The following is a 23257-nucleotide window of genomic DNA, read 5'->3' on the forward strand; positions in this document are numbered from 1 at the left end:
CGATGTTTACTTCCTGTCACTCTGTTATCTCCCACTGGACAATTATTTCACTATTTTTAAGATAACATACAGATGAAATATTGGCAGAACTGACGAAATATACAGGGTGAATCTTCGATTATTATATGGTTTTAATTTAAACGACACAAGCGTAGAGCATACATTTATTTTATTTATTCCAAATTCTGTATACATATTATTAAACATTGTATTTAGTGTGTGGCAAATATGAATGTATAACAACAAAAATAACATGTACCTAATAATGACAGATAAAATAAAAAAGGAACAACATATAATGGCTTGGCTAAGTTTAATGATACTACTCAGAAATAAACGTACACAGCTCGGTTCTTTTTGTTATAAAATTTCTCGTAATTTTATTTTGTATCACAATTCTAATTTTGAAATGAATACCTACCAAATTATAAAAAGTAAATCGATAAAACTATAAAGAGATCAAAAAAGAAAACATCAATTCATTCATCATATTTTTCAAATTTATGACTTCTTTTCCTATGGATCTTCACGTATTTTCAACGAAATTATATTTATTCGTGACAACGCTTTTTGTCTTAACGCCACAAAAATAACACTTATTTTATTATAACATATAACATGGTTATACATAGATCATTCACTAACTTACTAGTTAACTTCATATTAAACTACAATCACAGATAAGTACTAGACAGAAGTAGCATTTTTGGTATCCTTCTTTTGCGTTAGTTTCTTGAAAGCCATTTTGGTAAGTAAAATACTCGGAGACTCAATTAATACGGAGAAAAAGAAAGCTAAAAAGAATGTTGACATCGCTATGCCCTGTGAAAGAGCTCCCTGAAAAGTGTCTCGTTATTGCTCCCTTTCTTTGACAACGGTACCTATACTTACGAACGAAGCCTTTGAGGCGTTTAAACTGCTGTTGGATCCCATGTAGATCATGTTGGCTAAAAGAGGATTTAGAAGGTATGCGCAGTATGTTAATCGACTCAGTGGAATCCAGCCGGGAAAAGAAAGGAATTGCTCCAAAATCCCTGTAAAGCAAGATGTAATAAAGTGTTGAATTTTGCGTGATTTTTAAAACTTGTGTCTGTATGAAACTTTGACATTCGTATTTTTGGAGAAAATTCCTCACGCTTAATCGTAATAAAATTCAAAGAATTGACGTAATAGTTTGTCGTAATTAGAGTGTAATGAAATAAATTTGTTTGGAGAAAAGTTTCTCTATTATTAAATTAATTAATTAATTAACTAATTACATGTGTTATTTATAAACATTATTACGACTAACAATGATTAAGTTAAAAATCTGAATTACTTCATATTCATTCAATATTTTTTGGTAAAAATAATGTGTAATTTCTTCGATTTTTAATAGCTTAAAGAATATGAAAAAGTAGTTTGCCTATTTCCGTCTGTTTGTCTGTCTGTCGTTCCTTATCTGTCCGATTGTTGCAGATTTTATGGAATATGTAATCTTTGGTGTTGAATTTTAAATTTTTGCTTTATTAATCCACCTTTGTTTCTTATTTTAATGCATTAAAACTGAAAATATTGAAACGTGAAAAAATTCTGTAGCAAAAAGTGCCACAGCAGCAGATTTTCTTACTTTATGAATTATCGAGAAAATGAAACTTATTTTCTATGTAGGGTACATTAAAAGTTCGGTAGTTTCCTGTCAATTTTACAACTGCAAATTATCTCAGTTTTTATGACGAATTTTCTTATCAAAATATATTTATACAAACCTATCAGAGTAGTATAAATAATTTAATCTCGATGTTGACGTTTTTGTAGTTATGAAATTACAATATTGATATCTGGAACACTATCCTTGTAATATTCTGGGTGTCCTGAAAATGGGGTTCACAACCCTAGAAAACCTCATTTAAAAAAATTAATTATTTGAATAGTGTGCACAATCACCCATGTTTTAGTGCGTTTGGTGAAAAACAAAAAAAATCGCCCTTACACTTGTGGTTTGTTGTAAGTGTAAAGACGTTTTAAAATTGGTACGTCGATTTTTGTTTGTATTGTCACTGAACGACAATAATTTAAACAAAAATCGCATTTGACGCCACTGTCTCCCTCAACCAGCGTAATTAATGCAAGATCAGTTATTGGGGATTATATTGTGGTGACCAAATTTGAATTAAAAATTTCGCGCTGAAAAAAAAACAACGGCGCGAAACCGCGTTTGAATAATTTGAATTTGAAAAAAAAAATTAATTAAGAAAATCGTTAAACATAGTTCTTTTTCTGGTAGCTAGATTAATAAAAGGGGGAGCCTTTGTTTAACGACAATTAATCGTATCGATGACGACCACACAGTATCCCCAACAAGTGTAGCTAATTCTTGCGGTTTTTCCAAGCGGAAGTATACGAATTTTCGACCGATGCTAACACGTACTACAAATTTGATTTATTATTTGTAAATTCACTGTTCATGTTAAGATTTTAATCGTTACTGGTTCTAACGCAATTTAACAGTCATGAGATTGATTGTTCAAATAAAGCACTTGCTAGGAGATTTCATGAGATTCACTTAGTCAGGACTTATGCTTTGTTTATCAAGTTATAAATAAGATTTATGGATGCTTATACTTAAGTGTTACATTATAAGACTTCTTATTTCCTCGCACAAGATTACTAATAGTTCATTTACGGCAGTTAAATCAACCTAACGTTGTCCCACTCTGAGGAAAGGATCGTGGAAAGTGCAACAGAATGCATAATATCGTGGACTGAGGGACGAGGGGATTAAATTTTTTCCCTTAGGCCGTTATCATCATCCGGACATCAACCAGACGTATTTCTCGTGACATTTTGTGTTTATAAGCTGGGGAAATGCACGATATAAACTCTCAAAGCTAATTGTTTAATTAATTTACTTAGTTAGTACCTGCTAAGATAAAACCGATTTTGGCAAATGACCTACTCTCTAAGAAAATGACGGGTAGAGGCTACATCATCTGGCAAAATCAGTCTTATCTAGGCAAGTATTAGCCCCGCCCACCCACCCTTTATTTTCTTCAAAGATATGACATCTGCCAAATTCAGTCTTATTTTGGCAAGTACTAGACCCACCTACCTTCCCTTTATTTTATTAAAGTGTATGTTATTTGGCAAAATCCGTCTGATCTTGGCAAGTATTGGCCCCACCCACCCGCCCTTTTCTTAGGGGGCTAGTATCTGCTAAGATAAGACTAATTTTGGCAAATGACATAATCGCTAAGAAAAGACAGGGTGGATGGGCGGGGCTAATACTCTTATAGCCATGAATAGATCTCATGCCGTTTCCTATTTATAAGAAGTTTCGGTCAGTGAAACGGGTTGAAAAACATAGTGGACAGTAATTTGTGTCCATATTTGGTAAAAGAACGAATTTGCGCAGAGATAGGGTTAATTTAAGGAAGCAATTTTCGGGCCGCAACAATGCCGTGCTAAATATTTCACCTGAGTTTTACTTAATGATAATATGGTCAAACATTTGTTGCAGTGGTTGTACTTACTTGCATTTCCTGTACAGCACGCTATCAACAACCACCCCAATCCTACTCCCCATAAGGTTCTCGAAACTCCCATATACACTGCTGAAAATTCAACGGACAAATTTCTCGTATAAATCGTGAACATAATCCAGAGATTCAAAGCTGGGAAAACAGTCCACAAAATAGTTTTAGCAATCTAAAATAAAATTTTACATTATTTAAACTAACACCACTACAAAAACAACCTTGGTCAGTTTAAGCTTCCGTTCGAGTTTAACAACGAAAATATAAGCCGTGATTACTCCAACTAGGTAAGGGCCAATTCGGTTCCACGGCAAATCGTAAATGGCGTCGAGCTGTGTCAATTGGTCATCCATTCTAAAATACAGTGAAGACTAAAACTGTTAAAACGTAATTTAGTGGGTACTCACGTCGGTATGTATTTAATACTGTAAGACTTGTAAGTGGTGGCGAAAATATTAACAACAATTAAAAGAACGGTTATGGTTGCTGATGTTTTAAATTTGCTGAAAATTAGCAAAGTACTTAATTGTTTATTTTGAGTGAAGATGGTTTACGTTGTTGAAAGTATAAGTAAGAATGTAGCTATAGCGAAGAACTGTGTATCAACAGAGAGGTACCACGACCAGCTGAGGCACATTTCTGATCTAGGGAACAAATTGTTGATGTAGAGCAAGTTCCTCCACCAGTATTTTGGACACAGATCGTCATTGTGTTCGCTAGTGTAAAGCACTGAAGCTTTCCTGTAGTAAGTGTACATCACATCTGTCATCAAAATAACAAAAACGTATGGAGGGGTTAACCTAAAATAATCCCTGTAGTAACATATTTCTAAAGTACTAAATCAAACCTTAGAAATCGATTCATAAACATGTGAAAGAACAGCAACACATTTTTGAGATAACCTCCACTGCTAATTCTGTCAATGTTTTTCTTCGCCATAAAAAAGAGATAAGCTAACAGGAATCCACTAAAAATAAAACGTGTGTGTAGCTGAATAACAGGAAACAAGTAGTAGTACCTGAGAAACAGATATGTGTCAACACAGTATGTTGAATTACTTAATATTTGGGCAAAAATGTCTTCGGATAGTCTGTAAGCCACACCCATATTGTCCAAATAGTCTGACTGGTAGAATACAGCATGTACCATAATCACCCACAACATGCCAAAGAATTTTAAACCATGAATAATAGTCACAGAATTTGGTGGTAAATCACTTTTTACTAAGTTCTTTATATTTGAATATAAAGAGAAGCATTTGAGGATTTCACCCAAGGTGCTTGTCCTCTCGTCTTCCGACGAAGAATTAGATACCAGTTCCACTTCAGACACTAGAATTTTTATAACTCAAGATTGAGCAAGAGACAGAAAGTTGCCACATTACCACTATTACTCGGTTTTCCTGTAAGATTACCTCGATGACCGGTAATAAGATTCTTGGACCGTTGATGCTGTCGAACGTCGTAACAAGTACCAACGATTGCCAAAATTAGAACGACAAAAACCAGTGTTCTGTTGATTTTTGTGTTATTGACATATTTAAAGCATCGGACTAACTTACAGTAAGACAATGGTTTTTGGCAGTTGGAACAACCACAAGCCAAGTGGTTCTACAGACCTCACCATGGTTAAAATTAACTGCAAGTTGTATAAATTTTGAACGGTGAGGGTTCTATTGTCGAGGTACTGTTCAATCAAAGAACCTAAATCGTGTGTTGAACAAGACCGAGGGGCGCAAAGTCCAGTTCGTATGGTAAACTGAAAAAGATACATAGAGTCAACTGGAGAAATTTAAATATTAGGATGTTATTTATAATTGTTACAATGTCAGGAAATAAGTAAATTGTTATGTAACGAACTGTGCTCAAATAGGTTTTCTGAGAACATCTAGTCCGAAGTATTTGACTAATGTGTTAATATTTGACGTTTACAATAAAATTCAAAGTAAAAAAATCTTGGATTTGTACATCTTCCGGGTACCTAGCTCTCAGTATGTTTTATTTATAACCACGAACAATCATCGTTAATGACGCAAGAATTGGCACATAGCGAATTTAAAGGATGTAAAAGTCAACTACCGCTAAATCGATACACATTTTTGTAACTGCACTTATTAAAAAGCGTGTTACCAATACTTTACATAACTCCCAAAAAAACGAATAACTTTAACCTACAAATCCAACTAAAAGCAAAACACTCATTAAGTCCTTATATAATAAAAGATTGCATCGCCATAATATCACACAAGACTGCGTTATAAAACCAACCAAAACGATTTACCTTACTTTCCTCTGCAATAACTTTCACAAAACGAGGCCACAATTTTCCCACTCGTAAAGTTCAAGTTCAGCTAAAACTGAATGAATCTCTTACCTCTAGAGGTAGTTGACTGTGGTGCTGCATGGTGCTATTATGCTGAATGTGGGCTACGAAAAAGCCCAATTGAAAGGGAGGAAAATCGTACGGGGTGCTATTGGGGTGCTTGACGACTTCGTAGTTGATTTCGAAGCGTCTGGTGTTGTCTAAATCTTCACATTGTGCGTAAGAACCCAGCCAGAGGTTGTTGCCGTAGAAGAAACCGGGACCTGGATTTCCGCTTGCATCCAAAACTGAAAACATGAATTTTAATTGGGTTTTTACAAACTGGGAAAGGGTTTGCTTAGTCGGTATTTGTTCGAGTGAAAGTTTGAAAATTATGCGGTGAATGTGACACAGTTTTGGTCAAAATGACGGTTTTGAGGGTTTATTAGTATTTTGGAAAATTTGGTGACTCTATGTAGTTGTGTTACAAAACTATGGCGCGAATAGTGATTTTGATTATATAAATGGTTACGCAAAAATTTTAATTTCAAGAAAATAAGATGAAACGTTTGTTAGTCTACATATTGTTGGACAAACTATATAAAACAATAACATAAAATTAAATTTGCGTCAATTAATAATTGAATTGAGACAATAAAGTCGTTTGAAAAAAAAAGAGTGATAATAATTTTTGAAAAATTTAAGACAGGAATTATTATGAGTGCAGCTGTGTTTGCTAAAAGCATCAGGAACAATGAAGACAATAGTAAACATTATCGCGAAATGTGTATATTCTTATAAAGCAATTATTTATTTAGTAAATAAGTATTTGTCGGTGAAAACGATTCAAAATTTTTATTCAGTGAATTTTTCAACTTTGAATATGTCTATAAATTTTTATTACAAAATTTGAACACAAATAGGGGAAGGTGAAAAAAATATTACACTTTGCTTCGCTTTTCCTGACATTTTATGTATTGAAGTATGTATATTTTAATTTTATTGTACTTAAAACTGAAAGAATTGAGAAGGCGCCATTTGTGTATACTATTTAACATCCCATTGAACTGGCTTTTTATTACTGCGTTCAACTGACACTATTTTTCGTAAGTGAGCATTATAATGTAATAAACCCCTCACTGCTGGATATTTTGCAAGAGTTCTTTGTTCGTACTACTTTAAAAATAATTAATGTTACTGTATAAGTGGGTCATAACTCATAACAGTTTCTCCCAAATTTAAAAATATTAGCCACTTTGTTATATAACAATAATGCAACAACAAATATTTAGGTAGTTATGTTGTTTTCATAGAACATGGCTGGAAGCGTTTTAAAAAACACAAAATAACTTCTGATTATTAAACGTAACGAATTTTTATGTTAGAAAAAATGTAGGTTAGTGGCAACGTTATTATATAAGATGATAATCACGACTCTTAAGCACTAATATATAATTCTGTTCAGATTTTCAAATCTCATTAGTAGTATATACAACCCCACTCATAAAAAGTGGTCGTCAGTGCCAGATTCTGTTTTTTTTTTTGAGTTGAACTATATAATTCCGAGATTTTTTAAATTTGACATAAGGAGAGGCACTGGAAATAAAAGTTTTCATTCCACTGTCACCGTTCAGCATTGTAACCTCATTTTTTAAGTTTTGTCATTTTTGACATTACGGCCATGGTGACACTAGACTAGAGTGCCTTGATGTATTATGTCGTTTTTAAGAGTGTGGATACGACTGACAGCTATGTCAAGTTAGAAAAAAAAAATAGCTTGAAGGTGCGAATGACTGGTAAAAGCTGCCAAATTATACTTCAATCCTATGTTTTTTTAGAAACATTTCTGGAAAACCCTTCGAGACGAATGTTTATGATGAATTTGACATACACTGATAACTAGTTATATAACCTAAAATATTTTGAATTTATCATTTCGTATCCAGCGACAACAAGGCATAGACTACACGAAAATTTTCAAAATGATAGAAAAATGACGTCCAAGATTGTATGACCGCGATTGTGAATGTCACTGTCATTGAGACAAATTGACTAATTAAACTACGCCCTACGTCGTTCACACCTTCTGTTTCCAGAGTCTCCTCTTATTTGTAATTAAAAAACACGTTCTACAAAATACTGTCTAAAAACGAATGAATATACTATTTCGAAATTATGATGAGCGAAATCCCATTTATATAAAAGTTGCTGCCTACTAACTTATCTAAGATTTTCGTATAACTAACAGTAGATAGTTCTTTTATTGGTTTAGTTTAATGTTAATGGGTGATCAATTGAAAAATCACTTAGAGAAGGCGTTGGAATTTCATTTGACACAAACGGCATCTCTGTTCTTATAACATCCATTTGGCAGAAACATAACCTGTTATACATATGCTATATGTTATTATGCTGTTTGTGTTAAATGATATTCCAACGCCTACTCTGAATGAGTATTATTATTACTCCTCCTACCATACACGTTTCTGTAAAATTCATGTGGAATACAAACAGTGTGATCCAAAAACCAGTTTTAATGTGTAAAGTTTCAGAGGAAAAAAATATTAGTCTTTATTTTTTTTTATTTTCTGAAAGTTGAATCACATCGTATTATTCTTTAACGGTAACAGTATTTAGGTGACTATTAATGATTGAGGCAAATTTTTGTGTTGGTAATTCTGAATTATTGACAGCAATGTTAACATGTCAGTTCACAGTTTGACACGGGCGAAAATTTTAAATATGTTGCCAACGTCACAAAAAAATACAATGATTAAGAGTCACGTGGTGTTTACACCATGTAAAAAATACCTCAGTACTAAAAAAAACGAGCATTATTTATTCTCTCTGTTATTAAAAATTGTATGGTGTTCACTCTTAGACAGAAAGCGCTAAATTTTTTTATTACACTTTTGTTTGGTATTTAACTTATCATTAAACTTAGTTTTTACTGCCTACCGAGAATTCCATGAGAAATGTATTGAAAAAAAAAGGTACAACCGTTTTATGCTTTTTTTTTTCAAATGCATTTTTTCAAGTTATTTTAACCAAAAATTAAAACTTTTTGGGAGAAGTACTTTGATGATTTGATCTATATAGGGGACGTGTAACATAATTTGTAATTGATTTGAAGTTTTTAATAAAATTAATTTCAATTGTCGATATTTTGTAAGGCAAAAACTAAGATCCTGATTTTTCACTTTGGTTTTAATTTTACACCAGTATTAATAAATAATAACTGTCACATAAAACGTCCCTAACCTTACTTTTATTGTCTTTTTGCTTGTTGTACCTTTCATGTTTTCTCGACGTTTCGTGACCTCTAGATATGTAAAAATAGGTCTCCCGTTTCCATAGCTATTGAATTAGTGTGTTTTTCAAGCATAATGTGGCAAAAAAAGGATAAAGAAGGTGGAATTTTTGCTTCCTCGGACAACACATGCATATGCCTATACTTGCCTCTCAATCTAATCCTTTCAACTACTAGCCCTCTTTTCCTAGAGTGTGTGTAATTTCCCAAAATCAGTCTTATCTTAGCAAATACTAACCCCGCCCACCCACCCTTCATTTTCTTATAAGATACGCCCTTTACCAAAATCAGTTCTATCTTAGCAAGTACTATGCGATCCAGTTTTCATTCTGGTTGATAAAATGAATCACTGAAATGAAGGTGGGGAGGATGGGCGGGGCTAATTATATGTTCTTATTAAGATCAGACTAATTTTGGCAAATGACATCTTCCACGAAAATAGAGGGTGGGTGGGCGGGGCTAGCACTTGCTATGATAAGACTGAGTTTGGCAAATTACATACACTCTAGGACAAGAGAGGGCGGGTGGGCGGGGCTAGTATTTGTTAAGATAAGACTGATTTTGGTAAATAACTGAACAATACTAAGAGTAATTACTAGAATGAAGAGGGGGTGGATGGGCGGGGCTATTGCTTGCTTGTAAATGCTCTGTAAGACAGCGTCAAACTTACACTGACTCGTTTCGATAAAATGCCTTTGGTAATAAACGTTTTACAAACAAATCCCGAGATGACCCTTATTGTGGAGAATCTTTTAGAAATGGAAGTTTAAACATCCTTGTAAATCTAGTTGCATCCTCGGAAAGGAGGTAGCCAGCTAGACGGTCTGATTCATTAACAAATAAAGATTCACGTGAACAATGACAACTGTCACGCGAACAAAAATGTCAGACAAAAAATAATTGACACGGGGTTAAATTATGCCTTAATTCATGTTCGGTTTCACCAAAAATTAAAAATTTTTTGGAGAGATTCACTGATGATTATTGATCTATATATAGGGGATGAGCAACATAATTTGTAAACGATTCAGCCTTGGAACTGAATTTGTATGTCTACTTTGAAGTTTTTAATAAAATCAATTTTAATGCGGATATTTTGTAAACGTAGTATTTGAAATTAACTCCCAAACAAGGCAAAAACTAAGATAGAAGAACGGATAGAGATATTGAAATTCCGTAAACGTTATTGTTTTTAGCTTGATTGAGAAAAGCAATACCTATATTTTTTTAAATTGCAACGTCACTTTTTTTGATGGATTTTGATAGACCATTAAATTACAATGATATGCTCTACTTACATGTCTATTTCATGTTCAGTTGATAAAAAAAAAAAATTAAGAGGGAGTCTAAACACCCTTTATAGCAGGAACTAAAAATAGTTCTTTAAATAATTTTTAAATTTTAATAATTATGTAAAGATATTAAATCACAAGCAACTTGTCATAAAAAAGTACTATGACACTTTGTAGGAAATTATAAGTGGTCTGAAAGTAGAAGTTTTAAGATCGTAACCGTTATAAATAATACTTTGATTCGATTATTCAATAGAAACATTTTAAACAAAAACCCATTCGGAACCTAATAATAACACTTTTAGCTACTCACGTAGAAATTTAGTTCCGGTACTAAACTAAATACGATACAAATAAATAATACCAAAAACTACATTCGTTTGTCGTTAATAAAAACGTAATAATAGTTATCTTTGGTGCTATGTATTGTTAAAGGTGTCTCAATTTCTTTTTTGACTAATTTTGATTTAGGAATTTAGTTTACGTCAGGTGTACGAAACTACCTACTGATTTTATTTTGAAAAACAAATCTAGATTATCTACTAAATTATTATCGTTTCGAGGATATATAAAAACAATATTTTACATCTAGTGCAAAAACTTCCTACCTTTTAAAGCCCACGGTTTCTGCTCTTCCACCGACTTGTAGAAAAGCGCCAATTCTTCCTGACATGCCGACGAAAAATCGGCATCTTCTTGCGCCAAATACGATATTCCATAAAGCACTGACTGTCCTACAAGTGCTTCGTTTACACAATTACTAAGCACAACCGCATTTAACACAAATAACAAAACCACAAACATTGCAACTTCTCATTTAATTTCAAACTGTCTTTTACAAACGTCAAAAAAATATTGAGGAAAAGCCGGCTTGTTGGTAAATTCTTATAAGATTTAACGCAATGTGCATCGCGGTACTTGGTAGGGATACAAGAATTGGTAACAGTGGGGTAAATTGACCGTAACATGCGGTCTCACTTACGACTTACGCGTGCGGTAAGTACAAAAAAAAACAAACCCAGATGTGATGGCGAGCGGTGGGGATACAAGTGCGCAGATGAAGTCACAAGGGCGCAGTGGAAGGGTAGTTCCAGTGGCGTGACATTGGTTTGCGGTTCGAATAGTCCATCGTATGCTAAGAAAAAATCTTATGTACGCCAGTGCACTCTGCGTGGGATGAGTTTACAAATGCGTCAATTGCGCACCCCGTTGCTCGCCATCACATTCTGGGTTTGCAAGAAAATTGTGCGATGTGTTAGGGTTCTTTCATAACAATGGCAACGGGGTCGGTCGGGTCAATACATTATTGTTTGGAATTATGGAAAAATTGAAATTCTCTCGGTAGTTAACACAGTGTTATCTAAGAAAAGGTGAAAGTAATCGCCAAAATCAAAATAACCTGTTTATATGGGTTACAGAACGAGATACCTATGCGTTTTATGTAACGCATCAGTTGCAAGTTACAAAATAAATAATATTTCTCGGGTTTTTGGTACCGCTAGGAAAAGACTATGAAGTAATGGAACTGACCTAGCAAACTTTATGTCAGTTGTTTGTAAAATTTAGCACTTGGTGAAAAGTGGAGGTTAGGTAATAAATATTTGGATTAGAGATGACAAAACACCGTTACAACGAGAGTATGCGAAGAAGTTGCGCCAGGAATTAAATTTCACAGGTTGTAGAATATGGAAATGTCGGTCGTCCGTTTCCGTCTGTGTGTCAGGCGATTACAAAAATTCAATGTACCTACTTCAATTACTTAATTTGATATAATGAGTATCTAATTGTAATGAAGTACTTTTTGTGCTCTTCAAATATCATTTTAACGACTTTGAGATGTATTTTCCTGTGAATCGCATTTTGCATTTCTGTGAATAATAAGACAGGGATTTGGTTGATATTCGTGGTAACTAAAATATATAAATATCACTTTATGATTTTGAAATTTGCTTTAAAACTTTACTTAACAAGAAAAAAGAAAAACAACTTTGACAAATATTTTGTGTAATTGTAAAACCCAATTTTTACGACAATTCTTTTGATGTGCGTCAATTGCAAATAAAGATTCACATGAACAATGACAACCATCACGCGATCATGAATTTCAAGCAAAAAATAATTGACATAACGTTAAATTAATGTTTCGGTCTTTAAGCCTAGTTTCGCACCGTTGTTTTTTTTTCTCAATGCGAAATTTAATTTTTCAAATCGGGGCACCACAGTATGAAAATTACAAAACGAGTTTAGGGAATTTTGTATGATAAATATCAGATTGGAAAATGTAAAGTTTTATAATTTGGGCGCGGCAGAGTCTAAATCTAAACTTGTCGGATGCTCCAGAGCTCCAAAGGTCAGATAGATTACTCACGTGATGGTAAAACCGTTAGCGGTGAAAGTAATTTTCAGCACAATATTATAACCTTTATTTCAAAATATTTACAATAGTTGTCCATGAAAAATAAACTAATATCAACAACTTAATTTTGTGTTTAATTGTTTCAAACGTAGTATGTACAAAATAGTTCAGATTTAAAGCAATCAATAACTGCTGAAATTCAAAAACGCGTGTCATGTTATTCGTCAGCGTTTCAAACACTCTGATCATATTGGTCAGCACTAAACAACGACGTCAACGTCATTGGTGCACATTATACATCAAAATTTTTCGATTAGTGGTCTTAAACCAACAATAATAACAACAATTTTTAATATCTCGTAATTTCGTTGTCCATATATTAATGATATTAAAAATACACGTACTGAGTTGAGTATAAACATCGCAATATTCCGCGAAAAATTTGATGATGTTGTATCACTTGTTAAGTAACTATGTGATTTATGCAAGAGTTTAATATATAACTCTCTGCACTAAGTAAACGATGAGTTTTGCAATAATTCACATTTTTCTTGAACGTTTGAAAGTATTTTTATCAAAAGAAATATTGTTACATATGCATACACAAAAAAACTAACGGGTGTGGTGAAGGTTTTCTCCTCAGTGTTCCGTCACAACTGAAAGAACTGATTTTTTAAAACTACTACCTTTATGTTAGACGAAGACAGTTACTCTCTGAGTACACATATTATAATAAGATTTATATCAGATGACAACAATAAAATCTTATTTACGTAATGCACATAACTAAGTTGCTACATAAAGTGAGAGTATTGCCGGACATAAAAATTAATTTCAAAGAAGTCTCACCTAAAATTTCATATCCATTTGAAATTTCAAATAAATATATGTTATTATAAATTTATAAAGTTGCTTCACATTCGATTTCAATATTTTTTGTAGCCGTGTAGATGGTAAAGAGCTAACCAAAATGTGTCTAGTCATCCCCATTTAATAACATTATCTCAGAATTTTGTAATTTTGAATATTTAATCTTGGTCTGATTTTATACTTGAAAAATAAAAAAAAATCATTCAATAACGTAGAACGTAGGTAATCACTATGTTCTAGTGCGTTTTGGGGAAATAGCGAAAAGAATCACCCTTAGTTTGGTAGTTCTGAAGAATGTTGTCACTTTCTGTTTTTGACACGCAACTTCTTGTTTTGGTGTTGCTTGTGAAAACGCGTGTAAAAATTGATGCGTAAATTTTTGTGTAATTTCACCAAAAGGCAATTCTTTAAATAAAAATTAATCGCATTCGACACCTCACCGAGTGTTGTTAGTGTAAGACCAGTTAGTTAGCAATTTTCTAATATAAAATAATTGTAATATTTTTGTTGTATTGCTCTAATAGCAATACAACCTGACCTGACCTGACCTGACTAACTCATTTTAATAACGAATAACGATATATCTTAAAGTTTCAGGTGTTTTCAGTCAAGCTATTACATTATCCACACTTATTGGTAACGTCCCATTCGACATTTATATAATTCATTTATAGCTCAGTTAAACTAGTATTAAAGATCGATCCATTTTGAGAGAAGGGACCTTGAAAATTATTATCAGTTAGATAATAATTTTCATCATCGACTTGAAAATGGGAGGGCTTTATTTTTTCTTATACGTTTTAGCATTTTTTACAGACTGAATTTGAATATTTATTCTCGAATTATTGATTTTGAACGCATTGAATATGTACCTGTTGTGTTTATTTCATACGTTTTTTGTTTGTAGATGATATGGGGTTTAGTTTTGGTCCACGATGTGACTTTTGTGAACCCATTTTGATCTAGGCAATTGTCTAAACAAAATGAATCGGATTCCCCAACGAGTACAATTATTAGTGTAACAGCAATTAATTAATGATTTTCTTCTCTGGAATGTTTTAAAATTTCGACTATTCGTTGTGTGATTTTTGTTTTATTGTTTATACTTTCATAGTTTATGTTTGGATTTTTAACTGTTCTTGCTGCCAATATAACTTAACTGCAATAGTGTAAATTTTCATATAAAACTTATTCAGGTTTCACGATATATTTAGGGTTCTCTTAATCAAAAACATTAAGCTTTTACATTAGTCTTAAACGTTTATCCATTTTAAGAGAAAGCACCTTGAGAATTATCATCAGTTAAATAAATATCGTCGTGGACTCGAAATGGGAGGAATATTTAATGTTCATTTTCTCACAGTTTAAAATTTTTGTTGTCCACAACTGTTAATAGAATGTGGCATAATTCAGTCCTTTCTTGTAACTACAGTACTCGTTTTCGTCGAACCACAATAAACGCACGGGATCGCGTGGTGGAAGCGGAGCGAAATTGAGAGCTTTTTCTGTGTTCTGTTTTCATGTGAATGTTTATCTAGAATACCGGATTTCCAATCCTAGTGAATCAGACCGCCATGTGATATTGTGGTGACCCGATTTGAATTAAAATTTCGCGCTGAAAAAAAAACAGCAGCCCGAAATCGCATTTGAATAATATGAATTTGAAAAAAAATCAGTCAAGAAAATCGTTAAACATAGGCAACCATGTGCAAATTTAGTTCTTTTCTGATAGTTGGTAGGTCTTCTAGGGAATTTCTGGGGAGTATCTAGTGAGAGGGTTGGTAGAACTTGGCCTGCTTGGAAGAGGGTGGAGATGAGTCACTCTGTTCTGTGGCGTCACTGTTGTTTTATTTGTTGTGAGTGAAGGCACGCGGTAAGGAAGCTAGATTAAGTTTAGATAGTCTGGTAGTTAAAAAAAAGGGGAAGCCTTTGTTTAACGAAAATTAATCGTAACGACGACGACCCCACAATTTCCTCAACCCCAACGTGATGTAAATTTGTTTTATTGACTGTAAATTCACAATTCATGTTAGGATTTTAATCGTTAACTAACTGGTTCTAATATAATTTAGCAGTCATGAGTTTGTTCAGGTAAAGCATTTGCTAGGAGATTTCATAAAATTTACTTAGTGAGGACTCATCCTTTGTTTATCAAGTTATAAATAAGATTTCTGGATGCTTATACTTAAGTGTTACATTATAACACTGAAAAGTGCGGTAAAATTCATAATATCGGGGACTGAGGCACTGGGGGATTAAATTTTTCCCCTTAGGCACTTATCATCATCGAGACATATTTCTCGCGACGAGGAAAATCACAGCATCGAGACATAATTCTCGCAATGAGGGATGCATTTTGTGTTTATTAATCATGTGTTTGTTTGGGATAAGCTGGGGAAAGCGCATGATATAAACTCTCAAAGCTAAGTGTTTTAAGTAACCAGTCACTTGGATCAATGCATAATTTAACATCATGTAAATTCTTTGTTTGAGTCGTTGATAAAGTGTGGCAAATATTACCCTCATGTAATTTTGTTAGCTTTGCAATTTTTCACCTCATGCAATTATTCACTATCTGTTCTATCTCGCAATTTTAGCTTCAGTAATTTTCTTTGCTGTATAAATTAAAATGAACGTAAATTTTCATGCTCTGCAGTTCCTAACTTCACGCAATTTTCTTGTCTGCACAAGTTTTACTTCACACCAGATCTTGTTTGTTTTTATAAATCTTTGCTAGTTTGTCTGACCACGTAAATATTTTGTTGATTAGGGGTTCCATCATATAAATTGTCTGCTGTCCAATCTTAATCTCCGGTAAGAATTCTTTGCTCTTTAAAATTTCACGAGAGTGTATGGAGAATTTAAATGTTGTTTATGCTCTTTTTGAAACTTTAACCCTTGCTCAGTTGTAGTTTAATATCAGAGTTATAGAAGCTGAACATTTAAAATGGGATTGGGGTAAATAACACAGGAACACGTGGCAGAAGCGGAGAGCGCGGTTCCTAGTCGAGCTTTTGGGATTTATCGCGCCATCTGTACAAACGACGCAGATCTTAACGTAACGGCCTACTGGCGCGGTACGGTTCTTCGTGATAGAAGAGTGCTGGGCGGCATGTGCTTGCCGCTAGAATAGAATCACCGTCGTGGTGGGAGAGCAGCCACAACCAGGAGCCCCAAACTCCGCTCGTGCTACAACGCTGCCTATGGGTAAGTGTTGGTGTCCACCACTTTGCATCCGAACATATTTTAGGGTTCCATTTTGTTAGACGATCACAGCCAAGGCCAAATTTTTGATTTTTTGAAATTTTCGCGTTCTTTTCAAATTTCTTTCACTTGTCAATTTAAGGCGGGATGTTTGGGTTATCACAGTGCTCTTGCTAGAAATTTGTATTGCACCGTATGTGTAAAACTGATCTACTGTGTGATCGAAAAACGTCTTCTAGTAGATCATAAAATAATTTTTAAAATAATGTTGGTATTGCAGCTGTTTGATTTCTATTTGACCTTAACTGTCAAACCGCACACGTACTGCTGTGGTTGCCAACATAATGTTTTCAACTTTAAATTTCAAAGCTTGTTACAGGTTTTTTTTCGATTAAACTCTATACTCTACTGAAAAGTTTATAGAGTGTGGTGACCGAATTTAAATCAAAGTTTTCGCGCTGAAATTAATTAACAGCGGCGCGAAATCACACTTGAATAATTTGAATTTGAAAGAAAAAAAAATTCATTCACAAAAAGGAAATCGTTAAACATAGGCAACCTGGTACGCGGAGATGCTTGTTTAGTAGCGTGACAATTTAGCGCTAGGGAGTTTTTAGTTAGAGGGTTGGTTGGTTGGTTGGTTGGTGGAGAAGCTGCATGGCGTAGAATCATTCTGAATGTGCTTGTGTGAGTGTAACCACGTGGTTAGCGCTAGGTTTAAATTAGTTGGTTTGGTAGTTAATAAAACGGGAGGAAGCCTTTGTTTAACGACAATCAATCGGAACTTTCATAATGATACAGTTGTCCCCAACCCGCGCGGTCAATTCTTGCGGCCTTTTAATTGGAAGATGCGAACTTTCGGTCCACACGAAACACGTGCTGTAAATTTGTTTCATTGTTTGTAAATTCACCAATCAAGTTAGTTTTTCTTAATAGTCAGCTAGTGCAAACACAATTTAACAATCAGGATTATTTAAATAAACTAATTGCTAGAAGATTTCATGAAATTCACTTAGTCAGGAAAACACCTTATTGTTTAATTACGAATAAGCTTCTGGATGCATATACGTAAGCGTTACATTATAACACTTCTTAATTCTTCACACAAGATTGTTAATAGTTCATTTACGGCAGTTAAACAAGTTCATTATACTGCGAACTGGCGGGGGTTATGATATTTTCTTCCCTTAGGTAGTTATCATCGTTATCAGGATTAATTCATCGGGGCATGCCTCACAACGCCACAGATTGATTAATTCATCTAGGCATGCCATCACAACGCTCCAGATTGATTAATTAATCGAGGCATGCCCTCACAACGCCACAGATTGGTAGAGGTTCGTCCTCGGGACGCTAGAGATTAATAACATCAGCGAGACCCTTTTTCCCTCGGAGCGATGACTGGATATTTTTGTGTTTGTTTATTATGTGTTTTGTTGGGGTAACCAGTTCGCGGTATTTTAAACTCTCAAAGTAAATTGTTTTTTTTTTAAGTAACCAATCACTTGGATCAAGACATAATTTAACATAATGTAAACTCTTTGTTTGAACCGTTGATAAAGTGTGGCAAATATCAATCTCCTGTAAATTTTGTTAACTTGAAATTTTACCACCTCATACTATATTTCTTAATCTCACAATTTTAACCTCAGTAATTTTATTTATTGCATAATTATAATTGAACGTAAATTTCATGTTCTACAGTTTTATCCTCACATAATATTTTTATTTGCACAAGTTCATTTCACACCAGATCTCTTGTTTCATAAATCCTTGCTAAGTTTTGTTTTGTAAATACTTTGTTGATGAATGTTTCTATCATATAAATTATTTAATGTCCCATTTTTAATCTCACATAAGAATTATTTGTTGTTTAAGAATTCACAAGATTGTATGGCGAATTTAACTGTTGTTTATTGCTCTTTGAAACTTTAACACTCGTTCAGTTGTTGTTAATATCAAAGTTATAAGAGATTGAATATTTGAAAATGGAATTGAGGTTAAATGACACAGAAAACGTGGCAGAAGCGAAGTTCGGTTTCTAGTCGAGCTGGCGAGATTTATCGTGTCACCTGTACAAGCCCAGAGGTTTGGATAGATTCAGGGACGACCGCCGGTTTGTAGTGCTCTCGACTTGGACCAATAGTCGAAATCCACTTACGGGTCTGGCGACCGTAATGGCCTAGTTCCGCAGGGCACGTTCGTAATGGAGATATGCGTATGGGGTAGGGTTTGTGATCACCGTCGTGGGGGGAGAAGAGCTCCAGACCGGTAGCCCCAAACTCCGCTTGTGTTACAACACCCCAGGGGTACCTTTGTTGTGCTCCCGTTAACTGCCGTAACTTTAAAAATCAGCCGCCACACGCCCGCAATAACTTGTGTATTTGTATCCAGTTACTTGATTCAGTTTTTGCTTTGTTTTATTAAATTTGTGATATTCAAATATTTGCATTGATTCCAAACAGATGTATAGAATTTTCCGTTTGTTCGTTTTTTAAATGTGTATGTCTGTCAATTCGCGAGTGTCCTTTTTTTCATATATCTTAAGATGTTTGAAATGCAATATGTCCGAGAATAAAACAAAAGAGGGTTTTTGCGCTGAGGAGTAAATCTTCGCAGCGTCTTTCCTCCTGTGAGGGGGTGAAGTGCTCCCCCCTCCAAAACAATTTTGTCTATTATTTCTTGCGGTCTCGACGGTGTATGCACTTGTATGAAAGAACGTCTTCCCGCCATTTTTCAAAAACAAAAAAAAAAAAACACAACGTAGGTTCCTATTTGTTAGACGATCACAGCCAAGGTCAAACTTTGGATTTTTAAATTTTTTGTGGGCCTTTCAAACTTTTTCAAGGTTAATTTAAAGGCTAGAAGTTTGGGTTATTACAAGAGTCATTATAAAAACTCTATTTAAGGCATTCCCGGTGATGATAATTATTACAGACCTAAATTTTAGCGTCAATAACAACTCGGGCAATCGGTAGTGTAAAACTTTGTCACTGTGCGGAAGGCAACCCACAATACACTTAGACAAAATTAGTCGGTAAGTGAAGATTCACAAATATTTTGAACGTAATCTCTAAAATGGTTCACTTTTTTTCCAATAATCTAATCGTTGAAATCTTGTAAGAGTTGACAATATTGTGCAAAAGAAAAAATATTCACAGAAGATAAATCTAAAGATCTCTTTATGTTATGTTTTGAAAGTTTATTTTAATAATATTTATGGCTATATGGACATATTTATTTTTTGCAGGCGTTTTTATTTAAGGTGCCTGCAGTTGTTGACATATGATGTGTTTGACATACATTCTTGAGTATGTATAACAAAGAGAGACACTTATAAAGATGTGTACCTATCTTTTGAAAATATTTAACGACCTTTTTCTACATTCATTGATATACTTAACTGAATTCTTTATCATGAACGGGTTTTATTTAAGTGGATCGATGCATGTCATTAGTACGACAATAAATTAATTGAGTACTATTATAACACACTGACGTCATAAAGAAAACAAACTGAAGTTTAACTCTAATTTTTATTGTGTATGTATGTACATTTTAAAACGACTTTATACAAGGTTACTAATAACTTAAAAATGAATAATAAATAATATACATTTAACACAATAATAATTTACAATAAATAATAATGTCAATCATATTTAACTTAAATCAGAGTACCTATAACGTTTACGCTACCGCTGTTATATCACAAAAATTGGCAACACTGTCTAATACAATAACCTCAATATTGACATAAAAATTTCGTAGCTCGAAGACGACACAAACCAATACTGACTGCACTTCCCAAATATAAGCTACAGCAAACTTTTACATCAATAAAATCAACTCAAAAGCTCTTCTATACTGCGACACAACACACATTTCCTATATTGACTACCTGTTGTCGTCCATGACAACCTGTTTGAAAACTTGCACTCCTGTCGACATTTGAGACTTCACCTCGTGGTTCCCTAACGCAGCGGTACCATCTTTGGCAATAAATAGCTGAAGACCTGAAGCTGCAAAAACAATTACAATAAATATAATTTTGATACAAAAGTTATAAAAATCATCTGTGTATATATTAAAGAAGCACCAACACTGCAATTTACTTAATAGAAATTCTACTAGAAAATGTATCAACAGGTGCTGAATCTTCAACATGTGCCCAGATAATACCTACTCCAACTGATGTCAACTCACTTTCCGCCGAGTCGTCAGCTTGGTCAAGATTTGTGTCTTTCAGTATCTCCGCTATTAACCGATTAGCGTTTACTCGAGTATTTTCCACTCTCCCTGACACCACTCCCGTATCAGAATCCTGGATTTGGGTTTTCTTGCGTCTTTCATAAGCCGCCTTCGCCCTGTCCAGTGAGCCCGTTTCTGACAGGACTAAACTGCTTGAGCTGGGATTTCTACAAAACAAACATAACCGAATTATCAGCTGAAATGGTGCGGTGCGTAGCACAGATAGGACAGTCGCTGACGTCACTACGTCAAATACATGCTAAGGGTAAGCTCATCAATTATTACACTGTTAACATGTCGACCCCATATTTGGCTGAATTTTAGTGTAATTAGTTTTGAGTTATTTCATGAACATCAAAGCAACCAAATTTGGGTGGATTTACAAGAGTGTGAAACATTTACTGTGATCTCATGCGCAGTGTGTAATGTTTACCAATATTGCATCTGAAGGAAAATCGGTTTTCTTGACGTGAATGCGGGAAATAAGTAAGAAAAACGAAGACAATTTTGTTTTATGCTGAGGTTCATGAGATTTCCATTGACTCGTTTTTCACACCGTAATAAGATGAAAGTAATATATTCTTTTGGAAGGAAGTATGTTTGGAGTTAGATTTCATTTTCTAAGTCGGCTTTGATGTGTGACGATAACGATGATAGTTAAAAAATAAATTAAAAGCAGCTGTGGTCAAGATAATTGCTAATTGAGACATCAGTGAATATGAAGTTGTACATAGCGTATTGCAAAAAATACATTCCTAGTAGTGGCATTTAATGGATTTCCGCAGTTTATCTCAGAAATCAGATTCCTATTTTGAAATTTAGGTTGATTAACAGTTATTCAGACTACATAACTTTAATTAGAAATCAAATATTTCAATCTTCTCAACAATGCGTAAAACTGAATAAATTAAAATATAATAAAAATATCTTCGTAATACCACCAAGGCGGAAAATATCACATCATGTGTAACTATAAGTGTAATTTACTAGTGTATACTGGTGACGCGACGTTACAAAAGGCTATTTGAAAAAATTCAACGCAAGGTTGGTTGCCTACGTTTACCAAATGCGCAACTTCATTTTCTTTTCTTTACAGTCAGCTTGTCTGAGAGGACAAAATAAACTTCAGATTTGTCTAAAAAAGAAATTACGTTGAAATTTTGAATGGTGTTATAATTAAGGGCTGTTTGACCTCAAATTTTAAGTACATTTTTCAAGTCAATGAAAATATTCGATTCGATTTAATTAGTTAAGAAAATATCAGTTCAATTACATTGTGCAATAAGTTAAATTAATTTAAGCAACTTAGTCTGAATTATTTTTGAAGACCCCTTAAAATTAGAATTTTCCTATAAATGTTTTTTAAAAATAAGTCAAGTTCCGCCGGTGAATTAAAGCACGAAAGCTACGATTATTGGATTCTTCATTTTTCAAATGCACTACAAAATTTGATATAATCTAGAATTTATGAAAATGAAATGAAATGTGCATCGTGAAATTCCGCACTCTGTCATTGGTCATTGACCACGTTGCTTCTTATGGGGATATATTTGACACTGTCTGCCGTAAGCGGTTTTTGCTGTAAGTTTATTTCATTCCCACTCAAAGGAAATCTCTACGCATGAAACTCTCCGTGAGGTCAACATTTATAATTGACCCAATGAACCGCGAATGAGAATTGTTGTCTTGTTGCTGAATTTTTTGTTCATGTCATGGTACAGTTCTACGAATATTTTTTGGGGGCCATTGGCCAATTGACCCGATGGACGAGCCGCCACCAGATAATCTAACGAATTTTATTTTTTATAATTTTGATATTTTGCGGAAATTTGGATGCGTCAGGGAAAATCCCAAGGCGGATTCAAAGTACAGGAGTATAGGATTTCATAAAATTTAAACTCACTATGAAAAATTTTGAGATGATATCATATTGTTGGCAGGAATGATTACCCCAATTTTTATCATAACTTTTCAGCAAAATATGCCATGATACATAAATGAATTCAGACAAAAAACACAAAAGTCTGTTAAAAATATATAGTGTCATTAAAAAAAAAGTTGAATGTCGTAGACAAAAAAAAAAAACAAATGAACGTTAAATATTAATTAATCAAATCGAGGCATTTTTAAAACCATTTAATTTGATTTAATACAATGC

At 33.8% G+C, this 23257-nt stretch overlaps 2 protein-coding genes across 3 annotated transcripts in view; both read right to left on the bottom strand.

The window, feature by feature from the left end:
- Positions 1–163: 163 nt before the first annotated feature.
- LOC135129304 (nose resistant to fluoxetine protein 6-like) lies at positions 164–11464 on the bottom strand. Its single transcript, XM_064056476.1, has 12 exons — positions 11027–11464; positions 5889–6124; positions 5077–5273; positions 4900–5027; positions 4534–4846; positions 4363–4482; positions 4070–4315; positions 3923–4018; positions 3737–3869; positions 3513–3687; positions 892–1034; positions 164–837 (listed from the first exon to the last, which is right to left on the bottom strand). Exons 1-12 carry the CDS (start codon positions 11220–11222, stop codon positions 688–690), a joined length of 2133 nt encoding a protein of 710 aa, XP_063912546.1. The 5' UTR covers positions 11223–11464; the 3' UTR covers positions 164–687.
- An 8901-nt stretch (positions 11465–20365) lies between these two features.
- LOC135128548 (uncharacterized) overlaps positions 20366–23257 on the bottom strand; it is a 110804-nt gene continuing 107912 nt past the window's right edge. For both annotated transcript variants that reach the window (XM_064055420.1, XM_064055419.1), the window contains 2 exons: positions 21055–21266; positions 20366–20870 (listed from right to left, as the gene is read on the bottom strand). In XM_064055420.1, the coding sequence (XP_063911490.1) occupies positions 20746–20870; positions 21055–21266 (337 nt within the window). In that variant the 3' untranslated portion in view covers positions 20366–20745. The remainder of the gene's footprint in view (positions 20871–21054; positions 21267–23257) is intronic.

Source organism: Zophobas morio, unplaced genomic scaffold (genome assembly GCF_036711695.1).
Source record: "Zophobas morio isolate AGI-343-1 ecotype UQ-CSIRO unplaced genomic scaffold, CSIRO_AGI_Zmor_V1 ptg000014l, whole genome shotgun sequence".
NCBI classification, from domain to species: domain Eukaryota; kingdom Metazoa; phylum Arthropoda; class Insecta; order Coleoptera; family Tenebrionidae; genus Zophobas; species Zophobas morio.